General features: G+C 35.2%; 1 protein-coding gene across 1 annotated transcript in view; it reads right to left on the bottom strand.

Annotated features, from left to right (window-relative positions):
- FBXL13 (F-box and leucine rich repeat protein 13) overlaps nt 1-21,704 on the bottom strand; it is a 241,176-nt gene that overhangs the window by 49,600 nt on the left and 169,872 nt on the right. The window contains exons 17-18 of the mRNA XM_016145844.2: nt 21,280-21,406; nt 3,006-3,089 (exon numbers count right to left, since the gene is read on the bottom strand). Of these exons, the coding sequence (XP_016001330.1) occupies nt 3,006-3,089; nt 21,280-21,406 (211 nt within the window). The remainder of the gene's footprint in view (nt 1-3,005; nt 3,090-21,279; nt 21,407-21,704) is intronic.

The following is a 21,704-nucleotide window of genomic DNA, read 5'->3' as shown; positions in this document are numbered from 1 at the left end:
TTCAAGAGGACCCAATAAATTTAATTTAACATGATCATTGAATGTCTAATGTTCTCAGGAAAAAAAAAAACTAAAGTAATTAAAACCAGATCCTAAAAAGTCAATACTGAGACTCTAATCTGTATGTGTTGTGGTTTCCAGTAAAACATGAAAATGAGGTAATTTTTTATTCTTATTATGTTTATGACTCTTGCAAAACCTAAAAAGGGTAAAAATGTTTACTTCCTCATTATTCTCATTAAATCATTATGTAAAATATAAGTTTTAGATGTCCCGTGCTAAAAAGAGAATCTCCTGTAGTCACCTCTTGGAAGTAACAAGAAAGAATTCCTGATAAATTGTGGATAATCTAAAATCTCTATTTAATTACTTTATTTTACTCCTTTCTTCTCTCTTTTGTAAAACCAGAGGAGGAATTGTGGAATTGTCTTATGTGTCACTTTCTCCTCCCACTCTTTGTCCCACGTCTTTTGGAACTTAATAATTGGGCTGGAGGAAGCACAGAGGAGAAATTACCACATGTTCAGAAGTGTGAACCTTGAAAACTTGGAAGGGGTAAAACTGGATAAAAGGCACAACACACACACACACACACACACACACACACACACACACACACACAAAAGGCCGAAAAAGAGAGATGATGAATTTTTTTTGTGTCAACTTGAATAGAACAGCTGATTTTATACAACTAATAATTAAATAATTCTGTATTTCCATGCTCCTGTATTCCTCCCTTTTTATTTTTCTCTTTTAGATTACTGAAAATAAATGCGCATCAATTTTTAAAGATTATAATTTTTAAAACTAGGCCAAACTTAGCCTTGTGATCATATCATTAGCATAGAGGTAAATACTTTCATTTAAAATCTCAAAGCACCTAAAAATTGTGTAATTTTCAGGCTTCATAGTATGAAAATTAAAATGCCTGGGACCCATAAGACCCAAAGAGAAATGCATAAAGTGCTGGCTTCCTGATACTTAGCCTTAGACTTTGATCAGCACGCTCTCATCTGAAGGAGCAGTTTAAAAATTAAGAGGCTATGTCATCACCATGGTAGGTTTCAATACTTTTGAATGATTTGTAGTTACTGGTCAAATGTAATTGAGCACTCTTTATACAATTGAATATACTACTAAGCACATTTCTTAGGGACTTCTTAGAACCTTAGTACCCAGGGTCTGAAATTGGGAGAAACTGACATTGCTGGTAGGCATGGCTCTTAAAGATTTCTTAACAGTGTTACATCTTCCCCTTAAGTATCATTACATTGTCCAGACACAATGAAATATAGCAAAAGTAATTTGAAAACAATTTTCCCCCACTAAGCCATGTTGCCAATCAACCATTTAAAATAGCAATTCTCCATTTCTACTCTTCATTTTCATAAAACTATAGTTTGCTGAGGAGGTATAGGACTGGACCAGTCATTTAAGCCCTCTGGGCCTTACTGTCCTCACCTGTAAAATTAGGGAGCTGATTTAGATTTTTCTAAGATTCCTTTAGCTCTAGAACTCTAGAATTTTATGCTAAAGTCTAGAGTTCCAGAGCACTATTTGACCTAGCACCCTCTATAGATCACCAGTTTATATAACGTTTTTACATTCTCTTATTAGTCATGATAGAACATCTTATAAAGTCCATTTCAAATTCATGGAAGACAACTTCAAAGTTGCTATGCTCTGTGGACATTTCAACTATCACTTGTGGTATTTTTCCACTTGTAGGATAAATCTTTTTACTTCAGTAAGAGTGGTTCTGGTCGGAGGGGGGGGGTAGGGCGGGAGGGGGAGGGAGGGAGGGAGGGAGGGGGGAGGGAGGGAGGAGGGAGGAGGGAGGAGGGAGGAGGGAGAGGGAGGAGGGAGGAGGGAGGAGGGGAGGAGGGAGGAAGGAAGGAAGGAAGGAAGGAAGGAGGAAGGAAGGAAGGAAGGAAGGAAGGAAGGAGGGAGGGAGGGAGGGAGGAAAGGAGGTAGGTAGAGAGAGAGAGGGAGAGAGAGAGAGAGAGAGCGGAGAGAGCGAGAAGCGAGAGAGACGAGACTATCTCTTGGAGCGGAGGTTATTAGCTAGTAGTGAGTCTTTTGGCTGATTGCTTCTGATCTTCTTCTTCTTCTTCTTCTTCTTCTTCTTCTTCTTTTCTCTCTCTCTCTCTCTCTTTCTCTCTCTCTCTCTGTTTCTTTTTTTCATTTTTTCCTACTTTAGTCCCAGGTTTTTATGAGTGGCAGGGGTTATGAACTCTCAGGACACTTTATGTGGCACTTCCAATGTATTTAACAGTTTTTGCATTCCTAGGTTATTGGTTCTTTTTAAAAATGTTACCTTCCATGATTTACTAATAGGTAACCAGACTCTATCCTACTTCAATACATGTATGACATTTGATTCTGTTTCTCTAAGCAGCACATTGAGATGTTTAATGTCATGTTGTAGCTTACTCACAATATCTACCTTATGACTTCTTTTACTTCCCTCAACACCAGGCCTAAGAAATTTACCTTTCTCAATAATTCTTGAAGTACCAAATTGAACATGTAATCATTTGTCCTATTCAATTACCTTTCTCATGCTTTCCATTCTGGGAAAGTATGCTATTTGAGTAACTTAAGTTCCTAATTGTTAAGTATCTGGTATATTTTTCAAACTCTCAATTTTATGGTTAAATTATATGACATTTCTAAATACGGATACCTTCTTACATGATAAAACTTTATCATATTAAATTTCATCATTATCCAAGTAAAATTTCTACCTATCCCTAATTACCCTATGAGTCTAACACTGAGAAGGGAGAGAGTACAAGGGAAAATGAGAAAACAAATCATCTCGGTCACTTAGGTGACAGAGACCTGACTAAAGGTCAGCAGTTGATCTTGTCTCAACCAAGATCACATAAATGTTGTTACATTTCCAATCCACATTTTTTTTTCTACAGTGACCTACAAAGTTTATTCAGTTCATGCTTAATTTTAAATCTAAATTCTTTAACAGAATGACTTAATTATCTTACCTGAATTCCAATATCGGTGATTTTGTAACACTCGGATAGAGAAAGGTCCTTTAATTTTTTATGTCTGGAAAGTATCATCAAACCCTAAAAATATTTAATATAAAGATCATATTGTGATTCTAATTTAGTTAGAATGTATATTTCAGATAAGATACTAGCCATTTATAAAAACTAAAAACAATTTAGCTTCTGTCTTATCTTTCTTTACACTTAACAAGTCATAAAATCACTTTGCTTAAACAAAATTTTCAGGTCATCTCCATCTACAGTTTTACAAAAAGTATCACAATCTCGGACTCAGAAAATTCCTTATCTTGCCACCTGTTTCCAGGGAAATGTTATCTGAATCAATATAAACATCTCTAAAAGACCCCTAAATATACAATTTTATTTTGAAGACATTTAATACGGCTAATGAATCTATTTGTCAGTAAATTCTTATTTTTACCTAACATAAACATTTTTTAATCTTTAGTTTATTTTATTATGTTTAACTGCTGGAGAAGAGAGGAAGCAAATCTTTATATAAAAGCTTATAGACAGGTAAATACTCATCAATAATTCTCTACTTTTCATTTTAAAAGCCTTGTTTCTTTTTATTGAAAGAAAAAATAGATTGTCCTTCAGCTCTTAAAATTTAAAATATTTTTAAGTGTAGTTGGTATATAATATTATATTAGTTTCAGATGTAAAATACAGTGATTCAACATTTACAATGTGATCACCATAGTAAGTCTAGTAATCATCTGTCACCATGTAAACTTATCACAATAATATCAAGTATATTCCCCCTCAACTTTTTCAGTTATCCCCACCACACCCTTCCCCTCTGGCCACCATGAATTTGACCTCTATTTTTATAAGTCTTCTTTTGTTTTGTTTGTTCTTTTTTTGTTTTGTTTTGTTTTGTTTTGTTTTTAGATTCCACATATAAATTAAACCATATGGCATTTCACTTTCTCTGTCTGACTTATTTTACTTAACATATTTTCAAAGTCCATCTGTATTGTTCAACAAATGGCAAGATTTTGTTCTTTTTTATTGCTCCATAATATTCTATTGTGGTGAGTGTGTACATCTTCTTTATCCATGGATTGATGGGCACCAAGGTTACTTTCATATCTTGACTATTATAAATAATGCTGCAGTGAACTTAAGGATGTATGTATTTTTATGAATTAGTATTTTTGTTTTCTTCAGATAAATACCCAAAAATGGAATTGCTGGATCATGAGGTAGTTCTATTTTTAGTTTTTTTGAGGAATCTCCACACTCTTTTCCATAGTGGCTGTACCAATTTGCAATCCCGCCAATAGTGTATGAGGGTTCCCTTTTCTCCACAAGCTTGCCAACACTTATTGTTTGTTTACTTTTTATAATAGCCATTCTGACAGATGTGAGGTGATATCTGATTGTGGTTTTTTCTTACTGTCCCATTTCTCAGTACCTTCCCCGCTAAACTGGTGTAACATTCAGATAATGATCTGACTAATGTGTCTTGTATCTTGTAGATGCCATCCTCCTGTTTGCATTTAGGATCACAGAGCTGGCTAGAAGGGAAAAATATCAAAAATGGTATATAAATTTTTCTTAAAACTTTATTTGCAGGACTGACTTACATTTTATTAATCCTAAACACATTTCAACCATAATTGAAAATGATTATGCAAATATATCTTGTTTTTTCATATTAGGCCCTTTAATTTAAATCAAGGAAAAGAGTGCATGAAATTCTTCTTAATTGAATCCACTGTTTAAACTACAATTTCTAATTTCATTTAATGGTTTTGTACACCACCACAAAATAAAATCACTCTGTTAGTTATTTTAATTTTATTGCAAATGTGGATTCTTTTGTTATTATGTTTTCTGTCTTCTTGTTTCAAAACAAAGAATAACCAATCCCTGTGGAGCCATTACATGTGGTCTGGGTTCCAGATGTGGATGTTATTTTATTCATGTTAGAAGAATTGGATTTAGATATCCCAATTTCTGCCAATTGTTTGAATAAAAGCATTAAGTAAGAAATGCAAGGTTTGTATCTTTGCCCTATACTTGATAATGGGTAAGTATGTTTTATTATGCTATGGGGAATTTGTCCCATGAAACTATCTCTAAAGTTTTCATCTTTTTTTACTTTTATGTAGCCAAATTAGAACTTTTTAAGTTCATCTGAAATGAAGTACATTTGCTAATTATTAAATTTAACAGTCCATTTTCTCTTTACCTCTTTACCCAAAATTACTAAAAATTAATATTAACTAATATTAAATAGAATGCTATATTTTATCACTATAATTGTTAATTAAACTGTATGACCTCAAAATTTAATTAATTAACATCATTAATCTTTAGGTAAATGCAAATCAAAACCACAATGAGATACCACTACATATCTACTAGGATAGCTATAATTAAGAAGACAGATAATTAAAAGTGCAAAAATTAAAACCTTCATCCACTGCTGATGAGAATGTAAAATGGTCCAGTCACTTTGGGAAAGAGCCTGGTAGTTCTTCAAAAAATTAAACATAGATTTACTATATAACTCAACAATTCCGCTCCTAGGTATGGACCCAAGAGGAATGAAAATACATATTAACACAAAAGCTTGTGCTCAAATGTTCCTAGCAGCATTATTCAAAATAGAAAAAATGTGAAATAAGCCAAATGTTTCAACTGGTGAAAGGATAAGTGAGATGTGTTATATTCATACAATGAAATATTATTTGTCACTAAAAAAGTACTGATGCCTACCACTATGAATGAACATTTAAAAGATTATGCTGAGTAAAAGAAGCTAGACCTAGAAGGCTACATATTCTATGATTTCATTCAATAGTCCAAAGTAAACAAATATATAGAAAGAGAAAGAAGATGAGTGGTTGACTATGGTGGGCTGGAAGGTAGGTCAGGGATAGGGAGTGACTACTTATGGGAAGGAGTTTATTTTTGGAGTGATGAAAATGTTTTGGAATTGGATTGTGGTGATGGCTGGACAATTTCATCAATATACTAAAACTATTGAGTTGGTACACTTCAAACTGATGAGTTTTCTAGTATGTTAATTATATCTCAATAAAGATGTTTGTAAAAAGTGAATTCATATAATAATTGTGTAACTAAATACAAATTAGAAATATTTCTACAGCATCCTTCAGTCTAAGATGAATACAGAAATTGCTCAGACCCAGATGGCCAATCTATTATTAGCAAGACAGGGAGCAAGATATGTCATCATCCTTATGTGCTGGACAAGTTATCGTAAGGCCTTGCTGCTGTAAGTAAACACAACTTTGTAATTGAGTGGCAACAAATCTAAGCCAGCTGGAGGAGTCGAGGCCTCCACTAAAAACTGCTTCATGCTGCTTACAGGAGGCCAGCTTCTCTGAACAAGTAAAACACACTATTCCAGCCCACAGGATTCATGTTTTTTAATGTCTTTCTGACTCAGAAGATTTTCAGAATAATGACCTAAAGAATTTCAGAGCCAAGTAGGTAAATGTTCTACTTGGCACCATGAGATTCATAAATGCTCCATATTAGGAGGTGTTCTCTGAAACAAGTAATGGTTCCAACATTTTACAGACTTTCTTTATACCTTTAGAAAGTCTTAAATCTCAGGTCTGGGCAAAATTAATTCATTCTTAATTCATCATTCTTTTGATAAATATTTATTTAGCATGTATTATACAGATCAGACTCTGGAATAGAAACTGGGAGTATAAAGGTAAATGAGGTACTGTATTTGCTTTCAAGAAGCCCACAGTTTAGCATGGAATACAGACATATACGACAGATAATTATGATCCAGTGAAAGGTAAATATTATGCATGTGGTGGTACCAAAGAGGGATGATGAGACCAGCTACCATGAATTGGAAAAGACTACATGGAGGAGAGTCGTGAGTGGGGAAGTATAAGTTACCAAGAAAACTATAAAGGGAAGGACATTCTGGGCAGAAGGAATAGAATATGCAAAAGCATTAAGATATGCAACAGTATGGCATGTATAGATTTATAACGGATTGTAAAAAATTATCTAAAGAGTTGGCTCAAGAATTTCCCGGAACTAGAAAACTGGGTTTCATTTTAATTTTCATTTGATTAATACCTTGTTAGATGCTTGAGATAAAAGTCCTGGGGGTTTCCTGGTGCCAAGCTTTTATTTTGGGGAGGGATAGAGAGAGGAGGGTGGAAAGACAAGGTAAAAATAAGGAGGAATGAGGAACCAGCAAGATAGAGTGACTGGGCCTCTGTGGGGCAAAAGGCAGATGGAAAGTTGTAACATTGTGAAAATTTAAAGCCTCCTTCATTTTCTTCAAAAGTCAGCCAAACTCATGAATCCTTTACAGGAAAGGTTTTGGTTTTATTTTCCTGAAATAAAAGAAGGTGCTAAATTGTCATGGAGTAAGCACAAAGGAAGCATCTGGCATGGTCGCCTAGAAAAATCTCCAGGATTGTAGGTCATATGAGAATGTGAGGCCTCAGGAATTCACAAGAATCCTGTTGGGCACTTTATTCCTTCATAGGCCATAGAATTGAGGAACCTGATCTGAGGGGCCCAGGTGTCCCTATTAAGTGATATTACAGCTCTGGTATCAGATCTATTGAAGGGAATGTTAAGACATAAGACTCAAAAGGGAGACTTCTATTTCTGAAGAAGCTGGAAACATGGCAGAGTGAGAGACGTCTCAGATCTCGCTCCTCAAAACAACAATAAGCTGAAATCTAAAATTCAACAAAAAACACCAAAACTGCACACCAGGATCTGCGCATAAGATCTACCACAGGTCAGAACCCCGGGTGACTTGGGGAAATAAAGAAGCTGCCTCTCGCAGCTGCCGGAGTTCCTTGCAGGATGAAGATAAGGGGTGAAGGTGTGGCAACTTTCCTGATCAGCTTGCCTGGAAGTGCCAGAACTTCTAGCAGCCAGCAGCAGGGCTCAATCATCAGGGCAGAAATCAGAGAAGCGGGATGGGACAACAGCAGATTTTTACTGGCCCCAGTCGCAAACCCAAAGCTGAGCCACAGCCCCCAACTTTCAACTCAGAGGGCCCCTCCCCCTATATCCTCTGAGACTAATCACAATGAAATCCCAGGGGAATCTGAGTAAACACTACTGAAACTGTAGCTAACACTGACAGGGACTAAAACTGAGATTATCAAGTGTGATTAAATATCTACAAGAAAATAAAAAAGATATTTAGGCTTTATATAAAGCAGGGATCCAAGTGGCTTAGACACCACCTACTGGAAATCAAAAGAAAAGCGCCTTCTCTACAGCAGGCTAAAGAGAGAACTTTATTTAATAAATCTTTCTGGAAGAACAACAGAATACACTCTTATTAATGCCCAGGTAGAGAAATAGTCCAATAAACACCATGAACAACCAAGGTGACAAGGCAGCTCAGAAAGAAAGAGAAAAACCTACAGAAAATAAGCTTACAGATATAGAAATATGTAACTTAAATGATAGAATATTCAGGATGCTACTTCTGAAAAAAACAGTGAAATCCAAAACAACTCAAATCAGCAATTTCAGGAATTGAAAAAACAATTAGATGAGCAGAGCAAGAAGACTAAAACCCTCAAAAAGAACCAAATAGAACTTCTAGAGATGAAGAACACACTACAAGAGTTGAAAAATGAAATAGCAAGCTTGGGAAATAAAATAGTCCAAATGGTGGAAAGGATCAGTGATATCGAAGATAGAAATCCAGAAATAAATCAGAAGAAAGAAGAAAGAAACTGAAGAATGAAAATTAGTCAAAGAGAAATACAAGAACTAGCTGATACCATCAGGAAAGGAAACATAAGAATAATGAGCATTATCAAAGGCGAGGTAAAGGAGCAGGGACTAGAAAGCATCTTCAGACAAATAGTGGATGAGAATTTCCCAAATCTAAGGAATGAGCTAGAGTTTGGAATTCAAGAATTCAACAGAACACCCAATTGTCTCAACCCAAAAAGGCCTTTACTGAGACACATCGTATTAAAGTTATCAAAAAAATCAATAACAAAGGCAGAATTCTCAGGGAAGCCAGCAAAAAGAAGACGATAACATATAAAGGAAAACCCGTTATATTATCATCAGACTTCTTAGTGCAGACCTTACAAGCCAGAAAGGAATGGAATCAAATATTTAAACTATTAAGTGAAAAGAACTACCAGCCTAGAATAATGTATCCAGCTAAGCTCTCATTTAGATATGAAGGAGAAATTAAGACCTTTCCAGACATACAAAAATTGAGAGAATTCTCTACGAGGCCTGCATGACAGAATTCTGAAAGGTGTCAGCTCATCTAAAACAAAATAACAAAACCAAAAAAAAATACATAATGATAAGTAAAGTGACTATCAGGCAAATAGAAGCAGAGTGCAACCATTACTAAGAACAGGACATCATAAGCTTAAATAATAATAAGAGAATTGCTATAGCAAGTTAATAATAATGAATGTTCAGCATACATAGGAACTAATTGAGATAACAATGACTGAAAAGGGAGGATTCAAAGATCCAAATTTGCAAAGGGGAAAGGAGATAAGGCACACGCAGAAGAAAGTGGATGGCAGTGTGTGTGTGTGTATATATATATATTTATATATATATACACACACACACACCAAAGATTTAGAACTGAAGTATATAACATAAAACAAGAACCAGAGGCAAAACCCACAAAAGACAACCAAAATAAAGAAAACAGAAACACATGGACAAGGAAGCAATGGAAACACCAAGCTACCAAAAAGAAAAAGATAAAATGGCTATAAAACCTCATATTTCAATAATTTTCCTAAATTTTGCCTAAATTTACCCATTATAAACATTTTGCCACATTTGCTTAATTGCTATAAGTAGGTATATGAACATATATAGTTTTAATAATATATGTGTATAAATATAGTTCTATATACTATACGTAGTACATATATTTTAAATATATATACATTTCTCTGAAGTATTTGAAAATGTTCCAGATACTATGATGTTTTATCCCTAAATATTCTGTATGTATCTCTTTAGGAATAAGGTCATTTTCCTGTGTAACTATGTGGTATTATGTATATATAGTAGTATGATACCTAAAATTAACCACAATATCATACTATTTAATATAAAGCCAATATTCAATTTTATTTTTTCCAGGACCCAGAGTTCATCATTGCATTCTGTTTTCATATCTCTTTAGCTTTTTTTTTCTTTTAAATTTTGTCATTTCAGACATCGACTTTCAAAGATCCCAGGCCAACATTGCAAAAAATATTCCCATGTTCTGGATTTGTCTGATTGTTCCTTATAACTAGATTCTAGATAAACATTTTTTGCAAGAATACTAAAACAAATCTCTCTTCCATGATTGTGAGATAAGGCATTGTAAAGGAATAAAAAATATATATATTAATATGACAAATGATTAATAACTACATTATTCTAAGGAGTTTATGCAAATTGGAAGTAATATATAAATGAGTGAAGAATTTGGACATAAAATTTAAATAAGTAGAAATACAATTGCAATGATAGAAAATATAGGGGAAAATTAATGTTACTAGAATTTTTAAAATACAAATTAAAAAATTAAGTTTTAATTCTTACCTATTTTTCTTGAAATTAAAAACAGCCAATATTGGCGAATGAATGTAAGGCTGCCATACTCATTTTATTGCTGATGGCAATAAAAATTGCTACAGCCCATTGGGAAACCAAGTGGCCCAAACAACAAAATGTTCTGCTTACAAGGATAGGGAGACTGAGGGGGGGAAATAGTTTATAAAAATTTCAGGTCAAGCTTGTCTTATTACTGTTTTTAAATTAACACCTAAAATTGCTGCCTCAAATATAGGAGGAATCAGTTAATTATGTATCAAAAGATAGAAGAAAAGGATGAATGAATGAATGAACAAATGAATGAAATTTCTTGATGTTTGTGAAAAATAATTTAAAATAACTTGGAAAAAAATACAAGAGTCCATTATTGTGTTTTTGTATATCAACAAAAAATTATATAAAATATTAAAACCATGCTTAATTCCTTTACACAGACCCACAACAGTTCTGGGGTAGTTTACTGTCTGTTCCAAACAAACTATAATACCATAAATATTCAAGCAGAAATATTCAAGCAAAATACTAAGCTATGATGTTACTTTGAAAAGTATATACATAGATGAATAATTTTATTTTATAAAAATTAATAGAAACTTCTCTGTCTTCATATTACTTGATCCATCTGTGAGGTTCAACCTGCCTGACAATCTGCTTTTTGAAACACCACCTCCCTTGGTTTCCATGACATTCTAAACTCTTTCCTCACCTACTTCTTTGCATTCTCATTTCACTTTCCTTTCTGGATTTATCTACTGTTCCCTGGAGCTTTGAACTTGACTGTTTTTCTCCTCTATTTTTCATCCATGGCTTCAGCCGCTTCAAAATCTATCCATCCATCTCTAAATCTAGCCAAAATCTTTTTTTCTGAGCTCCTGATCTTGTTTCCTAATTGAAAATTAGACACTTTAATGTTCCATAAGCACCTCAAACTCAGTGCTGTTATTTTCAGAGGACTAGCATTCAAACTAGATACCACAAAGTTTTAGTGAGTTATTTCTACTCTTTCTGCTAGCTTCAGTAAGGAGCCTGGCTAAGGTGAATGGCTCACGATGGGCTTTTCATTGATTTAAGTACATTGCTCCTTCCTCTTCATTTTGTAACTTCTATGGCCCTCTTTATGGGGCCACGCTTTCATAACTGAAAAAAACGAAAAAATAATCTATACAACTTAGGATATTTGATATTTTAATACAAGATCTTAGAAAAAAACATTCTATGAAATAAGATAGAATAGGATGTCAAAGAATCTATGATGACTGAGAACTCCAATTATTGGGGGATAGATTAAGGGAAATCTAAAAATAACAAAAGGTCTTTGACAGTTAGCAAACATAAGAAGCCTCCTTTCTTCCTGATTTTTGAGGATAAAATGGGATGTAAGGTGTGATAGAGGGGATAGAATTGGAGGAGGTTGTTGAAATCCTTGTGTAAATTTTCTGCTTTTAGTAATTCTTGAATTGGAAGGTATCTAATTACTATGATTCCTTGCAAGACACACTGAGGAACAAATCAAAACAAAAATGAAGATTCTGAAAGTCAAATGGGTGTCTGTCTTTTTATTGTCACCCTGGACTAACGGGGCCCATAGTGTGAAAAGATGTGTCTTGGTACTGGAATTAAATATGTCTAAAATGGAATTCAGCATCTTGTTTCTAAATCCTAATCCCTCTCTTAGGCTCCTTTCCTAGTTAGTAGAGTCACTATGTCCACAACTGACCAAATAAAAGCCTGGGCATTGCCTATGTCTCCTCCTCTTCCTTCTGCTCTCCATATCAAGCCAGGCAATCATCGAATCCTATCTGTACTACTTCCTAAATATATCCCATACATATCCCTTCTGCCACTGCTATCAAAACCTCATTATTTCTAGCTGCCATTGTCATAGCTCACCCTTTCTTACATAGTCACATCTCCTGCTACATTCTCTATCTTCTTAGGCCATGCTCTCACAATATGAAGTCACCTGTAGATCTTCCAACACATGACTTTCTCTCATGACTCCATGCCTTCCCACCTCCTTCTTCCTCCACTGAAAAATCCTCTTTTTTACCTCAAAAATAACCCACTGAAGCTTTTAACTGTACCTCAAAAGCCAAAAAGACTTATTTGAATTCCACAGAGACATTAGAGACATAAGTACTCACTTTCTAACTCCACCATGGTGCCAACATGCAGCATATGTGCCAAGATGAACAGATCTCCATCACAGCAAATATACCTCATTGCACCATAATCTGAATTAACATTGCTAAGATGTATTGAATGCTTCCCATGTGCCAGACACTGTGTTAAGCGGTTTATATTCATTGTGTTATTTAATCCTCATAGGACTATGAGGAAGGTAATATTATAATCAGTGTTCTAAAAAGAGGGAAAATGGAGGCACAGAGAGGTTAAATAACTTTCTCAAAGCCGCATAGTATGGTGGAACCAGCCAGGATGTGAATCCACACTCTGAACTCATGCTTTTAGTAACTTTTGACCATGTGGTGTTGTTACTCTTGTTGTTTTGGCACTAGACTGTACCTTGAGACCAGTACTATGGCAGTAAATTTAGTATTCTTAGAACCTATTATAGTGTTTGACACACATTTGACAATGAATCAATATTTGTGAATGAATTAGTAGACTATAAAGTTATCTGTTTTATTTAATCAATTTTCTCTTATCTTGCTGGTATATTCTCAGAATCCTTAGATGGAATATTTCCCTTTATAATTATGCAAATCTGTGTTTATATCTCACATGTTTCTTTCTGAAAGATTTGCTCTGTTTTGTGCTGTCTACCACATTCTTTTCTGAATAAAGAATGAAAGTTCTACTTAGAAATATGTTTTATCTCAATTAACACATCCTCTTTCTAAAATTACTGATAATACTATCTTGTATAATATCCTTGAAAATATATCTCAACCTCACAAGTGATATTCCCTTTTATAGTCTGGTTAGTAATTACAATATTATTAAAAATTTTACTTTTCTTTTCAATTATCTTTATTTCTACTTAACTTATTAGTATGAATTTTGTAATTATATTTCTTTTTTAAATATGTCAATCTCTCTGACCTAATTTACTGACCTACAAGTCTAAAGGAAAACAGGCTTTGGTCAACATACAGAAATAGAATCTTTATCAATTTATGAAGGCAAAGAAAATCAGCACCTCCATTACTTGAAAATAGAGCAACTTCCCTTGAGACTATTTGCCTCCTACCTGGTGGAGGTTGAGAGGAGGGTGATGCCACCAAAGAGTCTCCTGGAGGGAAGTGGTAAACTTAAGTAGGTCGCTTCTTGAAATGTTTTAGTATGTATTTTGCTAGAAACAGAAACAATTGACTGTAATCTCTGGAAAGGAAAACCACTATTGCTGGTGATGGGACCAGCAGATTCATACAAGGCCACTAGCTGAGGAGAAGGGCATGGAAAGGACTAAGGAGAGGTCCAGCTTCATATGAAAAAGTATAATAGGGCAGACTTCTTGTTATGGGCAAATCCATTTGTCTCTGAGTTACTCTACTTCCTTTTAACTCCTATTCTTGCTATTTTTTAAATCCCAAGTGATTTCATATGTTTCCTGCTTTAGCGGTTTTGCTTCACTGAACTTCAGGCTTTATTTGTGTGTGTGTTCCATGCAGATGGGTGGTCTCTTGAAAGTGTATCGTCAGATTAAAAACTGCAGCTGTAAGTACTCTCACTCCAGCTCAGAGCATAGCAAAATTTAAAGAAGTCTTAAGTGTTTGGTTGAGAGGAAGGAAATGGTACCAGATTCCTTCATTAATTTACTCCCTAACTCACTGATCAAATATTTTATGTGCCTCATACATACTAGGCATTATGCTAGGTACTCCAAAATGGGATAATCCAGCCTTTGCCCTCAAGGAGTGTGCAGTGCTATACAGAGACAGCCATGGAACAAATATTAAAATATAACGAGCTGATTGCTTTAGTGGAGGCATTATAAAGTACAGTGGAAACACAAGGCAGGGAAACCCTAAGCCTGCCTGGGAATTTCAGGAGATCTTTACACAGCTGAAATTTGAGGAATAAAGGGAGGGGGTGTTTCAGACAGAGAGAATAACTTGCAGAGATAGGAAGGCAAGGGGAGCATGACATATTTGAGAAACTGTAGAAGAGTCAGTTCTGTGTGTCTGGAGCTGAAGGTGAAAGGTGGGAATCACCTGGAAGTGAGGCTATAAAGATAGGCAGATGCCACCTTGGGAAGAGCTTTCTATTGTTATAATATGGGGATCCTGAAGTAATCTAAGCAAGAAAGTGACAGGTTCAGTTTTGCATGTTAGAAGATCACGTTACAGCAAAGCAGAGAACAGATTTGAGAACAGTGATATTTAAGGTACGAGAGGTTAGGAAGAAAAAATAGTGCTTGAACTATGGCAGTGGCAGCAGGGATGGAGATGAAGGAGGGGAACAGATATAAGAAATATTTAGACTACACTTGTGATTATTAAAGTTCTCACATTAGTTTCTATATATTCTAGTATATTTGTCATAAATTGTTTTTGGCTAGAAATATCTGAAACTAGATGAACTTATAACATAGATAATTAAAATTAACATGGATATCACATGATAGTATTCAATTAGGATGATTTTTTGTAATTCAATTTGAAAATAATTTCTGTGTTATCAATAATTCAAGAGCCATTACTATTGTGAGCCATTTTAAAAGATAACACCCTTCTAGGCAACTATGCTGTTATGTAGCAGAGATAAGATTATAGTACATTAGAAGCTAAAGAATGCTTACTTATTTAGAAAAACACCTAGAGATATTAATGTCACTGTGCGATTTATGTTTTCTCAAAGAAAGAATGCATCAATAAAATAAAACATATTGATATTGTTGTGAAATTATCTAGATTGAGAAGTGTGAATTTCTGATAATTGTGGACAGCATGACAAATGTTTATTATAGATAAAATTATGTCAAAAATATCTTAGTTTGTGTCAAGATGCTTTAACTATTGTCATGATCATCAGTGATTACTTGCTCAGCATCTCCATACTCAGGCACATGAAGAATGGAAAGACAAGCATCCCAGACAGAAGGTAAAACATGTATAAAGGTCCTGAGGTAGGAAAGGATTTGGCTTGTTTGAGGAGCTAGGAGCAGGTAGTAGAAGAAAGGGAAGGAAGGGAACTGGGGCATGAGATGATATCAGAGGGATAGGCAGAGATCTGTTTAATTAATGGTAAATGTTCTTTTAAATTTTGGTCTTTCTCTGATTTAATTTCTCTTTTCTATTAGACACGATTGGTTATTCCCTCACCACTCCACAAATGACTACACTCACCTGGTACCTCACAAAATTTTCACCTTTCTTTATTGTCCTTAGATTCATCATCTTCTTCCCGCTTCTTAAATATTGGTATTCTGTTGCATTCTTGCTGGGTGCACGTATCTCCTCACTCCCCACATTCTTTCTGAAGATCTTAGCCATATTTAAATCTCCTTGCTAATGACTCCCATATCTGAATCTCCCTTCAATATCTCTCTCCCTAGGCTTTGGCCTAAATATTCCACACACTCCAATTCAGTCTGATAAAACTGAAGTCACCTTTCCCTCAGAACCTGTTACTTTTCTTACATTACCCAACTTTTTTGAGGTAGGCCCTCCATCCACCCAAAGTCATATTTTTAGAATCATTCTTATTCCTCCATACCCAGTCCCAGATTGCCATCTTCCGCAGTGAATTAATCACCAAATTCTTTTAGTTTTATCTCCTAAATATTCTTGAGTATATTTTTTCCTTGCTAGTTCTGACCTTTGACCTAGTTCAAGAACTTATATCTTTGTTTAACTACTAAAATACCTCCCACTGATCCCTCCATCTCAAGTGTTTCTCCTCGCCAGTCTATTCCCAGAGAACAACCCAATAATCTATGTATAATGGAAGGCTGACTATGACTGTGACTTCCCTACTAAGTGCTACCTCATCATTCATTTATTCATGTCCTAGCTCTTTGATATAGCATAAAATTCTTTCAGTGACATCTTCTTTCATGGTATATTCTAGGAGTACTAAGCTACATGAAATTCCTTAAACAAGCAGGCTTTTGTGTGCTTCTGTGTTGGCCAGGTTGAGTTAAGATAGCCTTCCCTCTGCTTTCTCTATCACTATAACTGCCACATCATATTTAAATTACTCATGCTTACTCTTCCAAATTGGGCTGCAGAGAACAGGTCTTACTTGCATTTGGTAATCCTAGGATTCATTTTGTTCCTTCATTCAATGAATATTTATCAAGTGTCTACTACCCCCCAGGGCCCTGAGAAAACAGCAGTCTCAGTCTCCATGGATCTCACATCCTAGTTAGGGAACTCCAGGAGATTGCTGACATAATAGTCACTCAAGATCTAGTACTTATAGTGAAAATTTTGAAAATCAGGCAAATGAAAATCTTCTTAAACCACTATCTAAGCATACCGTCTGGAACATCACTCTGACTCATTTTTCCTTTAAATGAAAAATATGGTGGTGACCAAGGCAACTTAAGCAACAGATTAAACTGCCCTAATTGTGGATCCTGTGGTCTTTAGTAAATGATAATTCTCCTAACTGGTGGAAACATTTTCCCATGTAAATGGAGATAAAACCTCATATTCAAATAATCCTCTGGGGAAGGAAGGGAATGAATGATATTCCACTTAATTAGACATTAAGAAAAGCTATAGAAGATTAAAGAATTTGAAAGATATTTTAAGATACCATCATATTAATTTGCTAATTAGATAACTTATTAAACAACTTTTGCTTCATGGATGATACATTATTTTCTAGAAAGGAATGACTGAGGACAATAAAATTACTATAAAAAGTATACAGAGGTTGAAATAACTGTGTTCTGCTCTTTGCTTCCCCCATTTAAATTAGCTCTCTCAATTTAACATGTTTCTAGATTTCTAAATATCTGTTTTCTGCCTTTGCTAAGTAATTGCCTCATGAGTTTCCATGATTTTCAGAATGCAACGCCCTTTCATAATCTGCAAACGTAAAATGTTCTTATACCTCTGAGGAGTGAATTATGCTGATTTCTCTGCTCCTTCTGCCATGGAAGGGACATGGATTAGTAAGAGACACAGATGCTTAAGCCAAAAATCTGACATCATTTCTGATCCCCTCCCTCTTGTCTTTACCCCAATAAACAGCCTATCTTTATCTCCTATTGATTCTTCCTCCTAAATGTCTCTCAAATCTGCTGACTTTGCTCTTGCTATTTCCCTGGCTCTAGCCCTAATGCAGACCCTCATAACTTTTCACTTGGATTTCTGTTTCACAGTCAGTCACTGATTCATCTATTATTACCATGTCTATTTACCAGACAGAGTGATCTTTTTTAAATGCTGATGTGACCATGTCTATCTAATTAACAGTACTGAATGTCCTTTCACTGCCAAAGGGAAGAGAATAAATTTCTCAATGTGGCTTCTGGGCCCCTCATGACCCGGCCTCTGACTGCCTCTCAAATATCATCTCTCACCACTCTCCTCATGTTCAAGCCATCTTCAAATGTGCAGATTTCCTTGATGCCACTATAGTTCTAAACCTCTGTATCTTTGTTCAGACTATTTATTTGGTTCTTCCCATACCTATTTTCCTTCTGTTGGAAAAGGTCAGGACTTCCCTGACTCTCTGAGTTAGGTTAAGTTTCCCTTCTCTTTGTGTCCCACATCCATCACACTTTGTAACCACTTGTCCCATTACTGTCTTCCACGAGAATTTAAGAGCTAGGAAGAGGGGCCATATTTGTTTTGTTCACTCCAGCATCCCCAACACAAAGCTCAGGTAGTCAAAGTAAATATTTGCTAACTAAACGAGTAGTGTGATTGGGACTGAAAACTTGCTATTGAAAAGAATTGAGAGTGAACATAATTATAAGAAAACATAGGAAACTTTTTTTTCAAAGGCACACTGGTCACATTCAATCTATGGTGAATATTTGTAACATTCCAGAGTTTAAATTCTGAATGCTAAGTCTGTAGTCAAATTTGCACTTCCCCAGACCTACAATTTAGGCTTGGTATTTAGCTGCCCAAATTGACGTCTGGGTGACTCATTTTAATTTGACTGTTTGAGGTCAGCTTCCACAGCTGTTATAGTACTATATTGTCAATCACTTGTCTTTTGGATCAGAGTTTAACTGATTTGGAGGAAGAAAACAAGTCTTCAAAAGACTTATTTTTCAATCTTCCAGCAGGAAACAACTAGTACTCTACCCCCCATATATGTCCGTATACAGCTCTCAGATTGTGAATAGTCTTTACAAAAAAAAAAAAAGAAAGAAAAGAAAGAAAAGAAAAAGAAAAAAGAAAACAATGAATGGTACTTGAAGGTATATTTCTATGTTTTTAATTTGTCCTCAGTATGTAAAATTTCAATATATGGTCTTTAAAAATAAAAACTGAGTTTTCCGCCAAAGCTAAAAACTAAGAGATAGAGCATTTAAGCCTCATTCCCTTCATTCAACAAATATTCACCAGACACTGTAGGTTTGTGAGCAGTGCTGTGGTAGAATTATATTTTGATGTGTTTTATGATGTGCTTTGATCCTCTACTTCTTGTTACCCTGTGACCCTTCAGAAAACAGCTGGGCATTCTACTTGTATGTGTCAGGGAAGGGTTTTTACAGAACACAGAAGAAAAATAAACTCTTTCTCTTTAAGTTTTTACAGTTTTTAAGCTTCAAATCCTAAATTCTGAAAGACTAAGGGGGTAATATTTTTAAAAACAATGTAATCAGTTGAAACATTTCTTCCACCCCCAGATTAGATAAGAATCTATGCCTAAAGAAAAGAGGAGGGGGTAGTAGAGGGGAAGGTGAAAAGAAGGGAGGAGAGGAAAGAAATGTAGAGGAGAAGAGAGAGTCAGGGACCTCCCTGGACTCTGTTCAGCCGGAGAGAAAGTTGGAACCTCCTGACAGGTTTGTAGATCTAAGTAAATGGGAACCAATCTCATTTTTCTCTTACAGGGTTGTGAGAAGCAACAAGGTATCAGAGTTTTTCTGTGCTCATATTGTATTAGCTCTAATGAGGAAAACAGAAATAACTCTATTTAAAACTGAGGAAATTTCATTATGACAAGGAATTGACTAAGGAGATGGTAAAGAAACTGAGAAGCCAAAGGGGTCATGACACAGTCTAGAGATTAGCACTAGCAGGAAGCTGTTACTAACCCTATGCTGGAAGGACTAGAGGGAAAGATGGTGTTATTGGAGCCCAGGGGCCAAGGTCATGCAGGGAAGCTGGAACTACAGCAGGCCTGAGAAGAGGAACTACATCCCAAAGGAAATGCAGCTGCTGATTATGATACAAAGAGAGGTAGAAGAAAACCCTGGTCTCTTCTTTCTTTTGACTGTCAGTCTGTTCACAAATGTCTTAAAAGCACCTAACCCAACTGGAATCTAGCTGGCATGAGTCAGCTACTTTGTAGCAGAGTGAGAGAAAGGTGAAGCATGAGTCTGAGGGCAAATAAACCCAGATCTGAGAGCAGGAAAATGTTTGCTCAAGATGTCTAGGGCTATGGATTTAAGACATCCTCACACAGTTCTCATCTCCCAGCATGACCCAGAAGAGCCCAGAACAAGGCATTGTAAAAGTGGAAAATTCTCCAGTAAACTAGTCCCAAGGACAAGACAGGGAGTGTTATCTTCAGGTGTCAGTTCCCAAGAGAAAAACAACATTGCCTCCAGGGTGCAGATAACAAAACTGTCTACCAGGCCCGATTTGCTACAAGATTTAGGAGTCCCCTGGAAACAATATATCTTTATGCTAAAAGCTAACAGCCATCTTCTGCTTTTTGTAATTTGCCTGCTTGCTCGATCAAAGCCACCAAGGCATAGTTTCAGGCTTTATAAGCTGCCCCCTCTGGAAGCTTGGGGCTGATTCTCTAGTGGGGAGAATCAGTCACCAGAAGGCTAATAAAGGCTCACAATTAATCAATTGGCTCCATTGGTCTTAGATTTGATCGTACCACAACAGCATACAGGACAAAAGAACCTGAAGAATTGAAGGGGGCTTGATGCTGGGACAACAGCCCTTTAAATCTTTCAGAAACATGACAAATCTTTCCAGATTTATCTTCTTTTGATTAGTAAATGGAGTAGTGCTGGAGTGACAGGATGGGTGTGACCCGAGTTTCAACATTAATGTGTAGCAATGCAGCTTTCAGGAACTCATTATTAGTGCCTTAAAATGTATCCTTTTGTAGATTTGATGAGGCCATTTCCAGACTTCAGTTTCGAACTAAAGATTTAGATCTCAAGGCATTCAATCTTATGGAAGAACATGCAATCCACAAGAAAAATATACTTAAGTCATCTAAAATATGTTATTTCCACATTGACCAAATTTCAATTATGAAAAAACTTCAGATCTATCATGTAACACTCTAATCTGTCAGGATTTTACTTATAATACTCTATTTTGCCATATTTTAAAGGAGAATAAAAGATCATTAATTTACAAATAACCTCATCTATCACTATTCCAGAAACAATATTTCTAAACTTACATTTTATATCTAATAGTTTAAGAAATAAAAATAATTCTTGTTCTCCCCATTGTTTACAAAATGGAAAATGTTTATATTACAGAAAACAATAAATGTAATTGAACTGTTTAAAACTTTTTTTTTTTTTTACCTCATTAGAGATGTCTGTTCCAGAGAGATCTACTGATACCAAGCAAGGGATGTTTACAATATATTCAATTCCTAGGTCAGTCAAATTTTCACAATTTCGTAAACTCAAGTAGTTTAAATTAGGGCAGCTGAAAGAAAGCAGCACGAAAAATTAATTTTAGCCTTTAATCACACTGCCAGTATCAATTTCTTCACATAAAAACTATTTGGAAAAGCAAAAGGTATTAAAGCAAGGATTTTCCTTTTCTCAACATGAAAGTAAGCTTAAAAGTAGAAAATAATTTATCATTACAAAGTTAGGTGGAAGGGAGTTTGGTTATTACATAAGACATTCTTTCTGTGATTCTCTTTCATATTGCAATTTCTAATAAGAAAAAATATATCACATACATACAAAGAGCTATCATGTAAGTAACACAATGAATG

This window comes from Rousettus aegyptiacus, unplaced genomic scaffold (genome assembly GCF_014176215.1).
Source record: "Rousettus aegyptiacus isolate mRouAeg1 unplaced genomic scaffold, mRouAeg1.p scaffold_m13_p_13, whole genome shotgun sequence".
Taxonomy (NCBI): Eukaryota; Metazoa; Chordata; class Mammalia; order Chiroptera; family Pteropodidae; genus Rousettus; species Rousettus aegyptiacus.
Note: the sequence above shows the minus strand (reverse complement) of the source record. Positions and strands in the feature narration are given on the sequence as shown.